This window comes from Arvicola amphibius, chromosome 14 (assembly GCF_903992535.2).
Source record: "Arvicola amphibius chromosome 14, mArvAmp1.2, whole genome shotgun sequence".
NCBI lineage: Eukaryota > Metazoa > Chordata > Mammalia > Rodentia > Cricetidae > Arvicola > Arvicola amphibius.
This window is the reverse complement of record NC_052060.1, coordinates 40,639,643-40,660,308: the sequence shown is the minus strand read 5'-3', so window position 1 is coordinate 40,660,308 and position 20,666 is coordinate 40,639,643. Positions and strand designations below refer to the sequence as shown.

Below are 20,666 nucleotides of genomic sequence, written 5' to 3'. Positions count from 1 at the left end.
AACCTTGTCTTGCTTCTCTGGAAGTTTCTACTTGAAACTCTGCTCCTAAGTGGCCCTCCGGTGACCTCTCTCTCTCCAGTGGCAGCTGTGACCGTGACCAGTTCCTGATCACCTTCCGTCCCAGCGGTCCACCTCGCACTATCCGGCGTGCCTTATTTCTCACGGGTAACTGTCTCCACTATTCCTCGTTCCTAACTAAAAGATGTTTCAAAAGACCGAGGCTTGCGCTTTGTGTTTCACTGCTGCTACAATCAGAACCAAGTTCTCAGCAGTGCCGCAGCTCACATTTGGGGACGGAATATTCTCAGTCATCCTGTGAGGCCCCGTGCACTGTGGGACATAAACAGCATCCTCATCTTCTGTAGACCAGCTGCTAGCAGCTCTTCTTCACACCTCTCTGTTATGACAACAAAAGCAGACGACAGTAATTGTTCACAAATGTTTCCTAAGAGGCCATGTAGAATTGTCAGGCTATGAGCCACTCACAGGCACCATGGGTACTCAATAAATATTTGTCGAATAAATGACTATGTGGATAAAAAAGCAGTGCCCCATCCAGTCAAAACTCTATACACTCAACAATAAGATACATACGATGGGAAAAACTGAACATGGCAAAACTTACCTACCCACATTCTCACTCTGTCCAGAACTTAGAGCCTCCTTTTTCATTCATCTTTTTCTACTAAGGACATGAAATAAAGGCGTTTCCAGAAAGTGCCCACGCATTTTCAGCTCCTAATTATCCTGGCTGTGCTATGATGTTCACTGTGAGGGCCTCTAAATTCACACCAATACGACTTCGGTATTTTTTTCAAGCCTGGAAGTGTTGCTGAATTCCTTTTAGAAAGCCACATTGCTACCTTCTGCAGCAATTAGCAGTCAGAGGAAATAAATCAGAAGCCTTGTGAGTGAGGATAAACTATTTTCCTCCCCCAGTAGTTGAGCTTTCAAATTTGGAGCAGTGGAGGTTCATCTCCTCCATATTTTCTCTGAATACCTCCCTGGCTTCCCTCCAAAACCTGCCTGACATGCAATTATTTTCAACCTATTTCACAGAAGGCTCACTCCATTCATCTTCCTGTGGGTCAGATTTCCATTAGCTGATAAAAGAGTTTTACCGTGTGAAAATTATGTCCATAGGGTTCAATAGCATCCTGCCCAGTGCTTTTTGTTTATTTTGCTTCTGTTTTTCTTGGGGTGTGGCAAGCATGGGAAAAGGTTTGAAATAAGACCTGGGTTAAAGAGCATTTATAATCATATCTGGGGAGGTGGCAAGGATCTAGTGAGAATAAAACTCTAGATTCAATAATGAGTGGATGTTTGCTCTGTATGGACAACGAGAATTAGACTGATGCTGATGTTGATGATGCTGATGTTGATGATGCTGATGTTGATGATGCTGATGCCGATGGAGAAGACGATGGTCTGACCTCCTTTTCTGCCTTTGTTGCTTACGTGGCTTGCTTTGCTTTCTTTCTAAAAAATGCGTTTATTTTTGTTTTATATGTATAAGTGAGTGTCTGCATATATGTATACCACACGTGTTTCTGGTGTCCAGGGTGGCCAGAAGAGAGCACCGGAGTCCCTGGAACTGGAGTTGCAGATAGTTATGAGGTAGCTGATACATGTACTGGGAATGAAACTCTGGTTCTCTATTACAACAGCAAATACCCTTAACCACTGAGCCATCTCTCCAGCCTAGACTTAGATTTCCTAGAAATTAGTTTTGTTCTCTAAGTAAAGCATAGAACTAGGTACAACTATCATCTTGTCTTCTCCTCGTTATTTTCCTGTTTTTCCTTATTTGGTTTTATGGTCACACTACCTAGTCAACCAACTCAGAAATCTAAGCTTGGGCTTCACCCCTCTGTTAGCCTGCGTTGATTGACAGGCCATGCTAATTTCTTTCCAAGTTTCTCTTGATTTGTTCACTTCTTATCATTGTCAAGGAAATAGACTAAGCAGACTATTTAGCTGTGCAGTTAAATGGCTGCCTTTGCTTCCTTGCCTTAAGGCTTGATTGGAAACCTCTCCTACCAAATATGGTCTTATGCAGACCAAAGAGACCTTGCCAAAAACAAAAAACAAAAACAACAAAAAAAAACCTTAATTGCATCATTGTTTTTTTCAACAATTTCCTATTGTTATGGTTTGGGTATAAAGTGCCTATCCAAAAAAAATAAATAAAGTGCCTATCCAAAGGGTATGGTGTTAAAGACGAGGTCCCCAGCTAGTAGAACCAGTCACTAAGAGGCTACCAGATCCTGGATGCTCTGACTTCCCTGAGGAATTAATCCACTGATCGATTCATAATCTGATGATATTACTAATAGGAGGTGAGGTGAGCCTGGTGGCTGGTAGGTGTGTGTCACAGGGCATCTTGGTCCTTGGCTTTTTCTAGTCCCTCTCTCTGTTTCCTGGCTGTCCTGGGATGAGCTTCTCTGCCCTACTATGTTCTTCTGCCATTGTGCTTGGTCTACAGTCCCAGAGAGGATGGAGTCATCTAATTATGAACGGAGATAAACACATAGTCATGATGAATATTTCCACTTTAAATTGTTTTTCTTACGTATTTTGGCACAGAAACCAACACTAGAGAGCACTTGCAGTATTTAAAAATCTGAGATTTTTTTTAAGGATTCCTTTAGAATCTGTACCGTAACAGTCTCTGTAAACGTAGTGTCTTCTTGTGCCCCTAACAACTATACTTCCCTCACGTGAAGGTGTTTTTCCTCTCGATTTTCTGTCAAGCTCTATATATCCTGCTCCTTTGGTTAATGCCATCTCTTCCCTCCTAGCTACCTCTCAAGAGCCTGGCTTCGAGACTGTGCTAGGCTTTTTAGCCCAGGCCACAGCGAATGACAATTATTAATCTGTATGCTGTCTTTTCCCCCGATATTGACTGATGTTTCTAAATTGCAAAATGATTGGTTTGCAGGCTCATTCTAGAATTGTTTTCTTCTTAATCTTTTTCATTTGTCTCATCCAAATGCTAATATAGCAGTAACGGCTTGGCAACTTGACTTTTTAAAATTGTTTCAAAGCATTAAATCAGTTTTTATAGAAACACGCATGTTCTATCGCTCACATATTTTGCCAATTTATGTGTGTTTAGTTAAGCTAATGTAATTACAATAAAAATGCAGCCACGCTGTCAGGTTTGCTGCTGTACGCAACTAATTTTTGGGAAATGCAAAAAATTGACTATTAAGGGAAGTGCATAGACATCCCCATATGTTTTAGGGAGCGGAGAGAAAATGCTGACTTACCCAGTGACTTTAATAGCCCATCATTACCTCTAGTTACCCAGTCTCCTGACAGCAAGGGCTGTTGCATTATTCATTACTACATTTATAACAGAACCTACTCAAATCCAATAGATAGTTTTAAATTGATATTGAATGAGATGCAAAATTTTTAACTCTCCAAGTAAGTAATTTATAAAATTATTAACTTCAAACTCTAATACTTACTGATTTCATTTAGCTCTGAATACATTTGTGGTTATGATAAAATTATAAATTAATTTGAGCCTAGATACTTTTGATATATTACGCTTCTGTTCTGCAATCAAGTGACTGGAGAAGTTGTCTGATAAATAACTGTGAGAGGCATGCATGTACCTGCCATCTCTGGGATCAGGGGGCCAGAGGCTAAGAGCAGCTGTTATTACATAAGGCATCGAAAAAAACCTCAAGGTCAGAATGCGAAGTTTCCACTTACAGTTCTTTACTAAGAGACAAGTAACACAATTATGACCATTAAAGTCCATAATGATTTGTTAGCAACCACTAATAATTAATACCAGCAGGAGTATTAATTCATCAAAATGAATTACCACCTATATGTCCCAGAGTAATAATCAATGATACCCCAGCAGGGGCAGCCTTCTTCCTCATCTTGCTGTTAAGCTTTCTTGAGAAGCAGGACATTCTCGGTGAAACCTCAGAAACTTCTTAGCACCATGACTGGGCCTTGAGATAAATGGGAGATAATTGGGCTTTAAGAAGTCAGTCATTATTACACTATAGCAAATGGCAAGTCAAGGCAAATTCCCACCTCATTTGGATTCTGTCTGAATGATTAGGCCTGCCGTGGAACTGGCTTTGTAGTTGTCCATAATAATTCTGCTTTTCCCAGCTGACAGGGAAATGTCCTTACAGATTTACAATCTGTGCCCCCTATCTTTGGGTTATTTCCCAGGTGGAGGTAGGCAGAAGGGCTATAGGGGCCATTCAGAACCAATGACAGGTAATTCTTGATAAGATGAAGAGCAAGCGACTCTTTTTGGAGGGCCGTCTATGAGTCAGACACAGGCAATGTGACTGCCATGCTTCCTCTCACCTCCCACACGTCCCAGGCAGTGAGTTGTGGTTAAAATGAAGGTTTTGAAGCCAGATGAAAAAAAAAAAAAAAAAAAAAAACGGAGGTTCAGCCTGGCCCCACCACTGAAAGCAGTAAGATGCTTGACAAATGATTTAACCACCATGTGTTTCCACTTCTGTCTGTTAAAAGGTAAGGAGCAAGCACGTCCATCTTGAGCGGCAGAGCTGGTACTTAAAAATGACATCTCGCTATTATTGCCGTTGCCAGTTTTTCTTAGTTCTCTTCTAGAGATGAAACAATTTAGTGGCACCATATGGTTTGGCTGGTGTCACTAGCAGTGAGTGGCACCGCCAGCACTGACCTGTACATACTTCTGTCCAGCAAGATCCTATTGCATATGCACAGAATACCATGATAGCAGCATTGCCAGACAGGGGTTCGAGCGAGAGAGTTCCAGCTGCAGAGCCCAGCACATCTGGTTAAAACCCCAGTTCTTCAGTGTCACCTGTGATTATTGGAGAAATTCTACTTATAATTCATATGCTGTTTCTTCATCACTAAAATTAGCATATTAATCCACTTTTAGGTTGTAAGGAAGATTGTAGATAATGAATATTAGTTCTTAACAAATACTAGAAAATTGTTGTGCGCATTACAGGCATATACAGTATATTATAAAAAATAATAAGGGAATAACAATGTACAATGATTTCATATAATGAAAGCAATTTTACCTTGCTTTCATAAATAAAATATAGTGTATACATGCAATGAAATATTACTAAAACTTAAAAATTAGGGCTTTTGATACACACTATGGCATAGTTGAGCCTTCAGGACATTATGATCAGTGAAATAAGCCAGGTACCAAACAAAAAATACTGTATAATTCCACTAAATTGGCGTACCCAGAGCAGTTCAATATGTAGAGACAAAAAGCAGTATGGTGGAGGAGAAGAGAGAAAGAGGAATTGTGAGTTTCACCTTGGGAAGATGGACACGCTCTGGACTCATACAGCAGTAATGACTGCACACAATGGAATGCATTTGCTGCTGCCAAACTGCACACTTCAAAACAGCACAGCGCCTTTTATATCATCCACATGTTGCTGCGATGAAAGAGACGGGATAAAGACATGTAACACTGGGAGGGGGAGAAACCATAGGAAGTATTAAAATTACCATCACTCCCAGGCTCAAGTTATCCTCCTTTAGCAACTTATTGATGCTTTGTGTTGAGTCTCACCCAAGAAGCCACACTCATCCTAACATTTTGTAAGGACAAAATGGTCCTCTTGCCCAGGAAGCATGACTCTGAGTTGGCTGGTGAGTGTCAATCAATGTGGCTCTCATTCCGACAGTACAGTCACAAGTCATGCTGCTGGACACCAAGGGAATGGCTTTATTATACACATTACCTTGAAATAACAGTTTTGCCAGGGAATCTGACGCAGCACACACAGTGCATGATAGAAGGCAGCCAGGCTCAAGGCTGTCAGTCAAGTGCGCGGCACATGAGGTACCGTGGAATGTAATTAACTATGAAGGTCGTTCTTCACCAGGGTGCTGTCTGGAACAAAGCTGCGTTCGGTTATAAGGCTTACTCTATTTATACCTCACGTCTCCACTTTTATAAGCCGCGCTCTCTGTGTGGTGTTTAGAAATCCTTTAAGACATTATTTTTAAAGATACAGTTTATTCTGTTTAAATCGCTGTGCTCCAAACTCAACCCAGCATCGTTTTGCATTTTGAAACAGTTTCTGACATTGAAAACTCTTCCTTTTCAATTACTATAATAAATGTTTAATTGTGAGGAAATTTTAATATATCCAGAAAGCTTTGGATGCCTCTGTTCTCCTTCTGTTTTATGATCTCATTATGTGGTACGTCCCTCAATTAAAAAAATTCTTGCAATGCCTATAAAGAGTAACATCATAACCATTTTAAATATGTAGTTCAATGATGTTAAATATATCCACAATATTATAATGTCACCACCACCCACGTCCAAAACCATTTTCATCTTGTGAAAGTGTAACCCTCTGGGTAGAGTGACAGGATGACTCAGGGGTTAAGAGAACTTGCTGCTCCTCCAGAGGACCTGACTTTGGTTTCCAGTGCTTATAGCCTTAGCACAGAACCATATGCAGAGCTCCAGGGGACCCAGTGCCATCTCCTGCCATCCACAGGCATCTGCAGATGTACCGACCCACACTGTACACGAAAGATAAAAATACTTTTTAAAAAGTGCAAAGAGAATGCTTCACTGATCCTGGCAACTAGTCTCTTTCTATCTCTGTGATTTCTGTTTGGTTTTGTGAGACAAGAGTCTCACTGGATATCTGGGGGTGCCCTCAAACTTCCACCTCTGCCTCCTGAGTGGTGCCACCATACCAGCTGTCTCTGGGGTCTTTGACTGCTTTGAGAACCTCAATTAGGTGACATCATATGCAGTCAACCTTTTCTGCCTGGTGTGTTCCTCTACACACAGTGTTCCCAAGAGTCATGCATGTTGTAATGAATGCCAGCATTTCCTTCTATCTGAAGACTTAATAGTGTTCTGTTTAATGTGTTTGCTACAGTCTGCTTATCCATTATCCATTGCTGACCACTGACGTGACCAGTGCTGCTGTAAGCACGTGTACACAGACCTCTTGCTCGTTGGGCTTTCCGTTAAGGTAGAAACACACTCACAAGTGGAATTGCCGCACTGCATAGTAACCCATTGTTGATTGCTGGAGGAATCATCACACTGTTCACAGTGTCTGGATCATTTTTGCGTTCCCACCAGTTGTGTGGAAGAGTTCTAGATTCTCCACATCATTGCAGGACTTGCTTGTGGTTTGTCTTTATTAGCAATCCAGAACTCCATTGAGTGGTGTCTTACTGTGTTTGGTTTGCATTCCCTTCTCGACTAATAATGTTGGGAGTCTTTTCAGACACACACTGAGCACTCTACAATCACTGAGCTTTGACCAGCTGTGCATCTCTGTGTCAATCATCAGTTATGGAAAAAGGAAGCTTCTAGAACAGGAATTGAGAGATGTGCTAATCTATGAGTAAAACACTGTTATACAGCCAGGCATACTGGTGCATGTCTTTAATCCCAGCAACCTGGGAGGCAGAGGCAGGTGGCTTTCTGTGAATTCCAGGACAGGATGCTCTACATAGTGAGTTCCAGGACAATCAGAGTTCTATAGTGAAACCTTGGTTTAGAAAAATAATTATAACAATGATGATGATGATAGTCACGAGGAGCCAGTTTAATTCTATGTCCATTTAGCAGAATAAAAGTAGTCAGTTCTCTCCTGGAGCCTAGAACCTCTATAGCCACAGGTTCTTGGCCATGATAACACTGTGAGTTTGTGGGTTTCATCTTGTGGAACTGGCCTTAAATCCAATCAAAAAGTTGTGGGTTACTCCCATGACATTCATGCTATTGTTGCACCAGTGTGCATATCTTAATAGGCTGGTCATTATTGTAGCCCCCGTGGTTCACACAGATGAATGAGATTGATGATTACTGTACTGACTGGTTTTGTGTATCAACTTGACACAAGCTAGTTGTGAGAGAGGAAGGAGCCTCAGTTGAGGAAAATCATCCATAAGATCCAGATGTAAGGCATTTTCTCAATTAGTGATCAGTAAAGGAAGACCCAGCCCATAGTGGTCAGTGCCATCTCTGGGTTGGTGGTCCTGGGTTCTATTAAAAATAAGCAGGCCGAGCAAGCCAGTAAGTAGCTCTCCTTCCTGAGCTCTGCATCAGCTCATGCCTTCAGGTTCTAGCCCTGTATGAGTTCCGGCCCTGACTTCCTTCAATGAAGGACTAGGATCTGAAAATATAAGTCAAACAAACCTTTTTCTCACCAACTTGTTCTTAATCATGGTATTTCCTCACAGTAATAGAAACCCCAACTAAGACAATTACTTCCAGCCTGGATTCTGGCCAATCAGCATTTTATTAAACCAAGACAAGTGACAAATCTTTTCAGGGGACAAGATCATTGTTCCACAGTAGGGGCAGTTCTTTATCCTTACAATTTTGGCAATTTCTTCATAATATGTTTCAGCATGCCATATTCTTGTATGGTATTGCTGTATGGAAAAAATAAATATTTTGGGATGAGAAATGTTGTCAGTTTATTTGTAATTTATCTAGCTGTTTTCTGCTTCCAAGCGCTCTCTATGTAAACCAGGCTGGACTTGAATTTGTTGAGATATACCTGCCTCTGCCTCCAGAGTGTTGGCATTAAAGGTGTGTGCACCATGACATTTGACTTTTTCTTAGTCTCTATGCTGGGTAGTTTTATGTCAACTTGACATAACCTAGTCTTTTGAAAGGAGGGAGCCTCAATTGAGAAAATGCATCCATAAAGTCGGCTGTGGGCAAGCCTCTAGAGCATTTTCTTAATTAATGACTCATGTGGGAGAGACAAGTCCATTGTGAGTGCCCCTCAGCTGGTGGTTCTGGGTTCAGAAAGCAGTCTGTCCATGTGTAGCAAGCCAGTAAGCAGCACCCCTACATGGCCTCTGCATCAGCTCCTGACTCCAGGTTCCTGCCCTCTTTAGGTTCTTGTCAATACTTCCGTCGGTGATGAAATATGATGTGGAAGCTTAAGTCAAATGAAGCCTTTCCTCCCCAAGTTGACTTTGTCCTGATGTTTCATCCCAGCAATAGTAACCCGGACCAAGAGCCTCTTATCCCCCTCCCCCCCCGTTCTTGTTCTGTCTCCCTCAGCTTCCTTTCTCATTTCAACATTCCCTGTGAGAACATTTGTTCTTTGAGAGGAAAACCTGTCAAATTTCCTTTAATGGGGATATTTGTTGATAAAATGAATACTTATTGGCTCTTCATCCTTGAGAGAATGTTGCTAAGCACAATTCTATCACAGTAATTCTTTTCTCTTGGCCCTCTCTGAAGGACTTGCCTCACGATTGGGGTGACTGCTGTATACTTGCTCCTGTCTGTCTGTTTCGTCTCTTCCTCTGAATTGTTTGTTTCCCCTCATTCCATTTTGTCTCTATGGGTTTTGAAATGTCACATATTTAAGTGGTCAGCCTCAGTGTTTTAAAGTACATGCTTCACTTCAAAACATTTGATATGCATTAATGCCTTTGAGTTATAGTATGAAGATGTGTCCATGCTTAAAACCCTTTCAAGCCAGCTCCGTCTCCCACATGCTATCCTTTCCTACAGTTCTCTGATCTCCTTTCCTGGCCACTGACCTTCCTCAGCCTAAATGAAGCTTACGCCCTTGGGCCCCAGATTTCCACTAACCGGTTTCTCCACTTACCTGTGTTTCCAGACCTTCAGATTCTTGCTCAATATTAAACCCTTCTTGGTCTCTCATTTAAAACCATGATGCTGCCTGAGCTCTTGCTAGCCGTGCTCCTTGCTTCACTTCCTCATCACTCCTCACCTTGGAGGATCTTAAACAGGATATTGCAACTGTGTGTGCTCCTCCCCCACTAGAGTGAAGAGCCGTGAGAAATGAGACTTGTTACTTGATGTTTTGAAGTAGACGTGTCCCAGTTCCAAGGACAGTTTCAGGGGTTTAATAATTAATTGTTAAACATTCAATAAATTCAGATCCAAAACTCAGTAGAAGTCAGAGTTTTATCAGAGGAAACTTCTCTGCCTTCACCCAGAGCAAAGGCTGGGGAGGGGTAGTGAGAGTAACGTGTTTCTTTTGAAGCATTTTTGATGGTTTCGTTTCTACTCGAACTCCCACCTAGACTTTGGCGCTCTCTCTCTCTCTCTCTCTCTCTCTCTCCCTCTCCCTCTCCCTCTCCCTCTCCCTCTCCCTCTCCCTCTCTCCCTCCCTCCCTCCCTCCCTCCCTTTCTCTCCCTCTCTCTCTCTCTCTCTCTCTCTCTCTCTTCCCTCTCTCTCTCTCACACACACACAAAATAGCAATAAATATAAGTCAAAACTATTTTAAAAGAAAATTGTTTAAAAATAAAGTTCACTTTTAAAGTCCAAAAGGTGGTTGCAGAAGATGCGTGTGAGCCCACTAGCACTGAAAATAAATAAATGAACTATTATAATTATATGTCCATCTATGCATGGAAACAGTTTATGATAGGTCATACACTAAACTATGAAACAGCTATTAATGCAGTGAAGGCCAGATTACAGCTACAAAAGAGAACACAACTTTGCAAATGTTTAATAAACACCTATTTATTTTCATTTCCCGAACCTGCTTTCTAATGTTTGCTGTCATTACTCTAATTTATAGATGAGGAATTTTACATATAAATTGTTAAAGAGTTTGCTGAAGATAACAGCTCTAATACATGGTAGAGGCAAAGTTTGGGCCCACATTTTCTGGCTCTGAAGTCTATATGCTTATCTTTGATAATAGTTATTATGGCAAATAGTTTGAAAAATCTTTTCTTAATCCACCCCCAAATACTAGTAGCAGCAGTAATAGCAGCAGCAGCAAGCGCATCACTAATTCTATGTAGAACCTGACTGTCAGTGAGGGAAGCCTTCCGTTCCCCACCCCACAGCCTCGCTTACCATTGGACATCTTTTCATACCCTTTGTATCCATAAAGAAACAGGGTCTTCCTCGTGCAAGTCCTACCCCAGCAAGTTCTCAGGACTCTAAAGCCCAGCTGGGTCTTCACACAGACTTCCCTATTTAGTTTCCTCTTTCTCTCCCATCTGATCTGTCCACATTAGGAATAAGCATTTTTCTTGACTGGTTATCAATCATAAAACAATGGGACAACTATTTGCCTTGGGTGGTGAAAAGCTGAGCCAGGAGTGTCTGTCTATAGGATGGATGATGTCCCAATAAAGCCTATCACAAATTGATGATCTGTGAAAGGAGAAGTCAAATAATAAGCAGAACGTTGCAGCTTATCTTAGGCTATTTATTAGGCATACCAAACTCTTGTGTTATCTTATATTTGGGGAAAAAACCCACTAACCAAAACTAACATGTGGCTGTTTCATGCCATGTGCTGAGTATACACAGGAAATGAAACACAGAAGAGACCATGTTTATGCTTTCACGTGTTCCAACACCAGTGATTTAAACGAGAACCAGTCTGAACACTATGGAATAAAGAATCTCATGGCGTCCTTGCCTAGGGGATGTTCGTCACCTGCATTTCTTTAAGAGCTCAGATCTCTGTGGCTGCCCTGTCTACAAGGAAGTTTAACATTTGTGTTGTTTTGAGGATCCCAAGGAGCCTCCACACAAGCTGCTCACTGATTCCCCTCTTCTGTACGGCACCGTGGCAGCTGTCATTCATCCAAGACTGGGAACGCTCACAAAATTTAACAATTAAATTTGATTAATAAAATAGTTCAAATCCATCACCAGAGCTGCAAGAAGGTCTGCAGGTTACAGAGGTGGAGGAAGGCAGAGAGAGTCGCCGCAATCACTCCTTTAACAGTCAGGGATATATTTTTTGGTTATAAGAATTTAAATGTTCTTTTAGTCTTAGCTGCATGCTGATTTCATAACTGCCTGCTGACTGTGATGGTAGCCGCCGGTGATGCTGTGCTATAAATACATTTCTATGTAAAACTCACTGTAAATCAAGTATACAAAACGTTTTCAAAGGCGTGAAGGGGCTTGTTAAAACAAAGCCTGGTGTCCCCAACACATCGTGGAGAGGTTGTTAGTTTAAGAATGCAAGCAAACGTCAAAATGTTTGGAGGCCTGACCATAAAAGGATGAGATTTGAGTCTTTGTTCCTGTAGTAAACTTGAGTCAGAAGAACAAACAAAGACATCTAGAAGGTTGCTCAACTCTGAGTTCTATGAGTTTTTGCTCCTGAAAAACACCACAGAAATTGAATATCTTGACCAACATCTTATAGCAACCGAATGGCACCCAGGGTCCACTGTTGTGGCCAAGATGCTAAATAGAACTAGAAAAAAAAAACTATGTCATTTTTAATTTTTTTTAAAAAAAAGGTTGTAGTATGTTTTGAAGAACAGCAACTGGAACACGTGGGGAAGAAGTTCACGTGGAATTGAGGACTGGAATTTAGAACTGGAAGGAATCTAAGGACATGTGGTAGGGGTATTTCCTTGACAAAGATAAAGGTCCTTGTTACATTCTTAGATTAATTTTGTAAAGTATGTTTGTTTACTTTTCAAGACAATATTAAGTAATTGGAGTCAGGGTTAGGGTTAGAGTTGGTTGTGAACTCTCTGCTATAGGCATGAATTTCTGTGCTCAACTTCATATATCCCTGGAGTAGAGGCTCCTTACACATTGTCAGTCTCTCTCTGTGCCATCTCACAACTCCCACCAAGTCATTTCCCTATATATGTGATTCATGTTGTATACTTTAAATACATATACAATATTTCAAAAAACTTATAACCTATTTCCCTGTCTTTGTTGTCATTGCTACTCCAACTGTCACTAGAATGCTTTTTTAGCATGTACAACCCTTGGGTTTGATCCCTAGTACTGCACAAATTTGAAAACTGGGCATATAATTGTAATGCCAGCACATGGGAGACAGAAGCAGGAGAGCCAAAAATCTAAGGTTGTCCTCAGTTGCCTAAAGAATTCAAGGTCAACCTAACCTCAAAGCAATAAAAACCCTTAAAGGTTCTCCATAGCTGGGTGCATGGCTACTCACTGCTGTGTCTCCCTCACAAAGGGATCTTCCTCATTTCATTTCACACAGAAATTATAGTAATGGCATGGGATATCGCCTGTCCTTTTATTTGGGGGCTCTGAAATACAGGACTAGGCCACCGTCTATTAAGAACAGTACTGACTAAGATATATCCCAAATTCCCAAAACAGATAAAATATGAAGCCTGCAGAACTCTCACACCCAACATTCATTCTCATTATATAGATTCTAGCTTCTGATACAGCCTCCAGAGATTTTTTTTTTTAGCATGGAATGGCCTAAGCTCGTAAAACCTCATGGTTTTATGTCACTTTTCCAAGCCATGGTCTTCCCTGATGACAGAAAAATTGATGCTTGCTCTAGTATGATCTGATGTTGGAGTTTCCTTTACAGCGTTCTCCACAAATGTTTGGTTCTGTGCTTTTCTAAATGGCTGGAGTTAGTCGAGCAGGAAGAGAAGGCTCTTTGCTTTTTAAAGTGTCCACTCACCTTCTCAGGCAAGCCTCTTCAGAACAAACTATTGGTTCCTCCCCTGAGCCTTCCTCCCATAGTCCATTACCTTGGTTCCCAGGAGCAACCAGGTGAAGAATTCTCTTTACCTCTTGCATATATTGTGGCTCATACCTTTTATTTTCCATACAGAGGATTCAAGATCTTTTTGCAAAGCTTGTTTGAATCAACACTGAAGATTTCTAACATGTCAGTTACAAGAATATTAACCTTAAATGAAATAAAATTATGTCTTCAACCGCAGAGACTAACATGAAAGTTAAGCTTTAATATCTCTCTCTCTCTCTCTCTCTCTCTCTCTCTCTCTCTCTCTCTCTCTCTCTCTCTCTCTCACACACACACACACACACACACACACACACACACAGCAGGTAGAGTAAGCCCTGAAGTCTATGACTTCCCTGATTTTAGATCCCAGTCTGAACTTATGGTGAACAGTAAGTTCGTAGCTTCCAGAGTTTTGCGTTGCTATTAGCTTTTCCTGATGATCTTTACTTTCTTAGCTTAATACCCCATACAGAGATGCTTGGCTGCACGTGAGATCTATGATTTATTTCAACTTCTCAATACCATGACTTAAAAACAATGCAAAGTCAACAAAGAAAAGACAGTCAGGATGGTTCAATAATTAAGAAGTAACAAGATTTACACAATAGCAAAGATAATCCTTGAGAATTCTTAGTTGAAAAAAATTTTAAGCCCCCGCTGTCTCACTCTTCATGGGTTCTGATGATAAACGAAAAGGAAAAACCCAATCGCATTCAGTTGGTTTTCATTCCATTTATTATTACCGAATGGGTGATTGTTTTTAGTAATAGGGACGAACAGAGCCGGGAGGCAGTTTGCTTCCTAATTAAAATGTTCCTTGTTTTCAAAAGCAGGCATGTTCGGAAGTTCCGAATTGAGTTTTTACACATCCAAAGTTAACTGAGGGTCAACTTTGTAGACTGAGATCCCATCAACAGGATGTGTCAGAAGCCATGGTGTTTGAATGCCAGTTCATGGCCTTGTAGAAGCAGTTCTCACTCAGCTTCGTCTTGTTTAGAGAATCCTTATCGAGTGAGGAACTAACGTAGGACTTCCCTGGACCCACTGTGAAGATGCCAACGCCTTTCACCTGGCTAACAACAACCCTGCATTGTATGTTTTGGAGGAAAAACAGGCCACGGCAGAGCATCTCACCTGAACATGTCGTTGTTTCACAGAAAAGATGGCTCCACAGACTGAGCACTGCTCCACTGGGACCCCAACCCCTGAGGAAGAGCAACAGATGGGAAAGATGATGGCAAAGCGGGCCAAAATCATCAGGGAGCTGATACAGACTGAGAGGGATTACGTCACGGATCTGGAGCTGTGTGTCAGAGAAGTGGTCCAGCCGCTGAGAAACAAGCAGGTGAACACAAGTTTGAGACTGCTCTTCTTTTCCTAGCGTTTTCTCTCCGATTCTAAATAGATACACCAGCGCTATGAAGTCCAAGGACCCAGTATCAGTGGGGTGGCAGGTGTATCTTTCTCAGGGTTTCTAGTCCTAAATTCAGAGAAGAACTCATCAGATCCTAATTCTGGTATCGAGAGGTGGGAGGGGTGAGCGCTGCCTCCCTGTTTGTCAGAGGACACAATAGTCACAAGCTCGATGAGAAGGTAATTCACAGTAACTTTTTTCCACCATAAATTTTTTGTGTTCTTCCTTTGGAATTTTCCAAATCCCAAATTTGGGAAATAGGCCTTCCGCAGCCTTGAGTACAAGTCATTTAAGTCACTGATTATCATAGATTCAAAAGAGAAAATGGATGTAAGCCCCACCTCTGCCACTCCAAAGCTCAAATGAACTTATAACTACATCACTAAGTAAAATTCAGCATAAAAATTATCCTGAATGTTAGCAAAATTTTTCTCTTTGGTAGGGATGAACCTACACAAAAGTACAAGTGTTTATAAATGAAGAATTCTTCCCCCTTAAAGGAATTTTCTAGGAATTATTTTGCAGTTTAGAATGGCAGCTACTTTGTTTACTAATTCATCTGTTGCTTTTTAAATGCATGATTGTTGGCACCATTCTCAGCGCTGGGCCTTTGCAAGGTTTCCTCTTTAGTGTGGGTGAGGAAGTCTTACAATAAATAAATAAACAAATAAAATGAAAATATGTTAGATGGCGTTAAGCACACCAATTAATGCAGGGAATGAGGTTGAAATATGGAAAGCGAGTGGTGGTACTTCCATTTCAAGGAGAGTGATAAACACACACACACACACACACACACACACACACGCACGCATGCATGAATGCACACACATGTTTTCATACAAAGGTATGCAGCCTTATAAGTATATTTTCATTCAACAATCTATTGCAAGTCTTTTTATGACTTCTAATACTTCTAAATGTTTTTCTGCTATTACTGATCCCTATATAAATATCTTTTTTATTTGTCTGCTTACTTTCTTAGAATAGAGTCTTATAGATGAAATTGTTAGATTCTCACAAACGGAATTATTAGAAAGCATATTAGGTCCAAGCATGGTGACACACACCTGTAATCCCAGCCTTCAGGAAGCAGAAGCAGTTCCACATTCTTAGCTTTTTAAAATTATTGTTTATATATTTCCTCAGTGTTTTGTAACACCTTTTTGAATATTCTTTTTCCTCCCTACACGTTGTGAATAACTTTCCTCGTTTGTCTTTTGCCTTGTAACTTTGGTTAAGAATTGGGGTTTTGTTGTTGTTATTGTTTTGTTTTGGTTTCCTGTCTCTGCACACCAAAGGTTATTAGCCAGCTTCTACACTGACTGGCATTTTTATAAATATAGGGGTGCTTATCCATCTTTCTAATCTCCTATTTCTTAGTAAGGAGTTCTTTACAAAAATACCAGAAAAACAACCACTTAAAAATGGGGATGGGTATAGAGTAGGTAAAGAAATCTTGAAGCAGACATTACCTCATGTAGTCCCATCTTTCTCTGCCCAGAAAACCATCATCAGTTTCCCCCCAGAGCCTTCTGTGTATCAAGTCCCGCTCCCAGCTCTCCTCTGCGTTCTCATTGGATTCCTTAATAGTTCCCGAATAAGATGGTAACTGGAAGTCCTGGTCAATTCTATAAGTAGAAATAATATTCATGGTCACAAAAATTTTTTTCTATCACTCCGAAGTATATGAAAGAATTTTTGGAGTGTTTTCCTGATATTTCATGTAAATTAGTGATATCTGACATTACTCCTATTCTGTGCAACTCATATATAGTAGTAGAATTTTCATTTATATGCTTATTAAAAATATTGATTTTTTTTCATGTGCATCCAGAGCCTACCATGACCTCCCCTTCTCATGGGACAGTTGGCCTATCTACTCCTCCCTGTGGAAAACAGTAGGAACTAGTTCACTCTCTTATATCCTCCTCTTCTCCCTTATTTTTACACTGTATTAGGGAAATCTAATTTCCATAAAAATGCTGCCTGCAACCTGGGTTTCTTCTGATCTTCCGTGTTCATGCACAGAGATCTCTCTTGAGCGCCGCCTTAGCCACCTGCCGCAGGGTCTCCCCAGAACCTCTCACCACCCGGGGTTTCTTTCCTTTAACAGTCTGGATTTCCACCTCACTGTGTCCCCGACCTTCCCTCTCTTCCAGTCCCACCGCCCTTGTCATCTCCCCTGTGCCTTAAACCCACACCTGGATTGGTTTTATGAGCCTTTTATGGCTATCACTCCTGGTACATGGCCACCATGTCCTTTTTCTTTCTATTTCCTCCCCTGGAAAACAAATCCTGCCCTGGTGAAGTTCAACTTGCTGTTGACTTCGTACTTTTACTTACACGGTAAAATATTCTCCTGAAAGTCAAGAGCACTTCCCTTTCATGACCCTGGAAATGTGGGGATGTCAAATTTAAAATTTCCCTAGGAGAATCCACACTGTGGGTTAGAATAGACCACCAGAGCCCTGGTGTCCCAGAGGATCCCTTTTATTATTATTATTATTATTATTATTATTATTATTATTATTAAGCTGCAACAATGCTATGGACAAAACAGAGTAAATCTAAAGCTCTAAGGTGTTCATTCCCCACTTCTGGCCATGCACACAATCGTGATCCAAAGCCAGCCTAATTTACTATCTGTCTGTGTGGTGAGCTGATGTTTACTATTTAAAGGACAAAATATAAGAAGATGCCTCTTCTGGAATTCAGAGTCCATGTTTGTAGCCAATAGAATAAGAAGCTCACTCAGCATGAAGATGCTGGCAGTTTGAAACAACCTGCTATGCCGATGGGCTGAGATGATGCTGCAACCCTGATGCCGTGACGGGGCTGAACTCGTGCGTGGTCTCTATGTTTAGTTTGTTTTACATTATTCTCCTGGTTTTCCAGTTTCATTTCTGTTGCTGCAAACAATGGCTCAATGAAAAGCAACTTACAGTTTCATTTTAGCTTACAGTTCTAGGTCACATCATTGTGGGAGAAGTATACAGACAGGAGCTTGAAGAGGCTGTTCCCATCACATAGCGAGGAAAGGGCACACCTACGTATCTGTGCTTAGCCTCCTCCCTTTAATTACACAGTCCACAACCCAAGCCCAGGGAATAGTGTTGCCCGCAGTAGGCATTTCAATTAATATAATGAAGACAGTCCCCCACAGGCTAAGCTGATCCAGATAATCTCTCCCTGAGTTTTCCTTCCCAGATGATTCTAGAGTGTGTGCAGTGGACAGAACTGTCCACCTCATCATGTACTTCTGAGAGACATGACGGCTGCAACAAAGCATTTATGGTGTTTCTTTATGTGTGCTTAACTTGGGCTCACAACCTGTGAATTACTATGTCTCAGTTCTACTCACATTTGCTACGTTATTCTAATGAAGCTGATTAGTGTTTGATGGGTTTTTTAAACACAATTCTCTCCACTTAGGAGTGACAAAATTATTCACCCTCCTCACCATGATGTTCAGTTTTGTCCTCTAATTGAAATTCTTTTTACCCCATCCTCACTTCCTAACATTTTAATTTTTGATTGAGTACTAAGCCCTCCAGAAGGTACATAACTCTTATAAAATGTCCATGAATGCAGAAGTAGCCCATAAATGCTGCCAGTTTCTTAACTGATCAACTCTTCAATTCCATTAACTCCTTCACACCTTAACTGCTGGGCTGTACACACTACCCACCTACCGTGGATTACTGTCAAAGTAGGTAAAGTCAAAGTATGGTTGACTTTCAGGTCACCACGAGAGAACTGTAGTTAAGTCTGAGGTAAACCTGACACAACGCATATGTTAGACTGGGGTGATGTTAGAAATCACCTAACTTTAATCCATCCCCTTTTGTCTGGGTAAATCTAGACCACTGCCAGTAAAAACAAGGCCAATGGGCTCGAGAGATGGCTCAGCGGTTAAGAGCATTGCCTGCTCTTCCAAAGGTCATGAGTTCAATTCCCAGCAACCACATGGTGGCTCACAACCGTCTGCAATGAGGTCTGGTGCCCTCTTCTGGCCTGCAGGCATACACGCAGACATAATATTGTGAACATAATAAATAAATAAATATTTTAAAAAACAAGGCCTTTTGTGTAAGTGAAGATTGAAAGAAGATGCAAGAAGATGCAGTGTTAGCTATTTTAACTCAGTGAGTATACACAATGAGTAAGGAGATTTACCTCTTGACTGACAGGTCTTCTCTGTCAGGTGACAAATTTTTAACTTAACTTTAGGGTTTTCTGTCACAGGTCTTCACTGACCTGAGACCAGGTGACATTTCCCTAAGCAGCATTGGCATAGATTGTCAAGAAGGAAAAGTACCAACAACATTCGCTGAAGAAATGGGAAAGCAGGTCTGTTTATTATCTCAACAAGAGGAGAGTCTCTATGGCTCTTGGCGGCAAATCAAACTAAATCAAACCAGAGCAAGCCAAGCTAACAATGGGCTTGTGGTGTGTGTATAAGGAAAGGACAAAAGCTGGGCAAAAAATTGGGGAATTTGAGTGTACATCTTTATTTTCAATTCTATTTAGTTTTCAATTTCTAATACTCTAACATAGACTTCAAGGGGCCTAATGCCAGCCTTCAGCTATTCAACGTCCTTTCTTAGAATGGCAGTTCTCCACCTGTGGGTCACAACCCCTCTTGGGTCAAATGGCCCATTCACAGGACTTGCATAAGACCATCTAAAAACACAGATGTTCACGTTATGATTCATAACTATTAAAATCACAGTTTTGAGGCAGCAATAGAAATAACTTCATGGTTAGGGTCACCATGACATAAGAAACTGTATTAAAGTGTTACAGCTTCGGAAGGGTTGAGAACCACTGCTCTAGAGGAAAACCAGGTCCAGTTTATTTCTACCCTTCCAAGGCTATATGTGTTTCCCTTGCCTTTGCCGACAGGTGGTCTAATGATGTGTCTTATGCTTGAAATAGTATCTTTCCTGGAAAGTGACAAGAGAAATAATCTGTAATTTCATGTTGACCCAAGCTCTTCAGAGTCTTTTGTTCAGTTCTGCCTACTATGTGGCAACAAGTTTGTCAATAAAATTCATTTGAAAAATATTAGGAAAGGGGGCTGAGGAGATGACTCAGTTGTTAAAGTTCTTGGCACGCAAGCGTGAAGACTGTAGTCAAACGGACCTCACCTCTCACCCCTGCTGTGGTGCAAGCAGCAAGGAAGGTACTTGGAGAGGTAAGTGGCCAGCCATTGTAGCCACTCTGTGGGTTCCAAAAGCAGTGGGAAAACTCATATCAAAAATCATGTGGCAACCAATAAAGATACCCAACATCAACCTCTAACCTCCACACCTACTCACCCAGGTGACTACATGTGTACACACTCATGCACGTGCCCACATGAACACATACACATGCACACACACACACACACAAAGTATAAAAGAAAAGAAAATGAGGAGTTTACAATAAATCATTCCTATTTTTGTTGCTTAGAGAGAAATATGATAAATATTTTAATTTATTATCTAAGCACAAAACATTTTCAAATGTTTTTTGAAGTTTGAATTTGTAGTGTGGATACCAGTTGGAACCTTTTCCCTGTGGAGAATATATTCATATTAGCCCTATCTTAGACAACAGATATTAAGTGGGAAAAATGTTTCTTCATAATTAGCAAACAATTGTAATTTTGAAGAGATCATGTTCATGTTTTCTAAACTCAGATCCCAATTTATGATGGTGTTGAAACACTTAAGTTGGCAATCGTTTTAAAAGGTCCCAA

The 20,666-nt window shown here is 40.9% G+C and overlaps 1 protein-coding gene across 1 annotated transcript in view; it reads left to right on the top strand.

Annotated features, from left to right (window-relative positions):
* Nucleotides 1-20,666, top strand: part of Arhgef38 (Rho guanine nucleotide exchange factor 38) — a 96,864-nt gene that overhangs the window by 11,507 nt on the left and 64,691 nt on the right. The window contains exon 2 of the mRNA XM_038312040.1: nt 14,661-14,848. Within this exon, the coding sequence (XP_038167968.1) occupies nt 14,661-14,848 (188 nt within the window). The remainder of the gene's footprint in view (nt 1-14,660; nt 14,849-20,666) is intronic.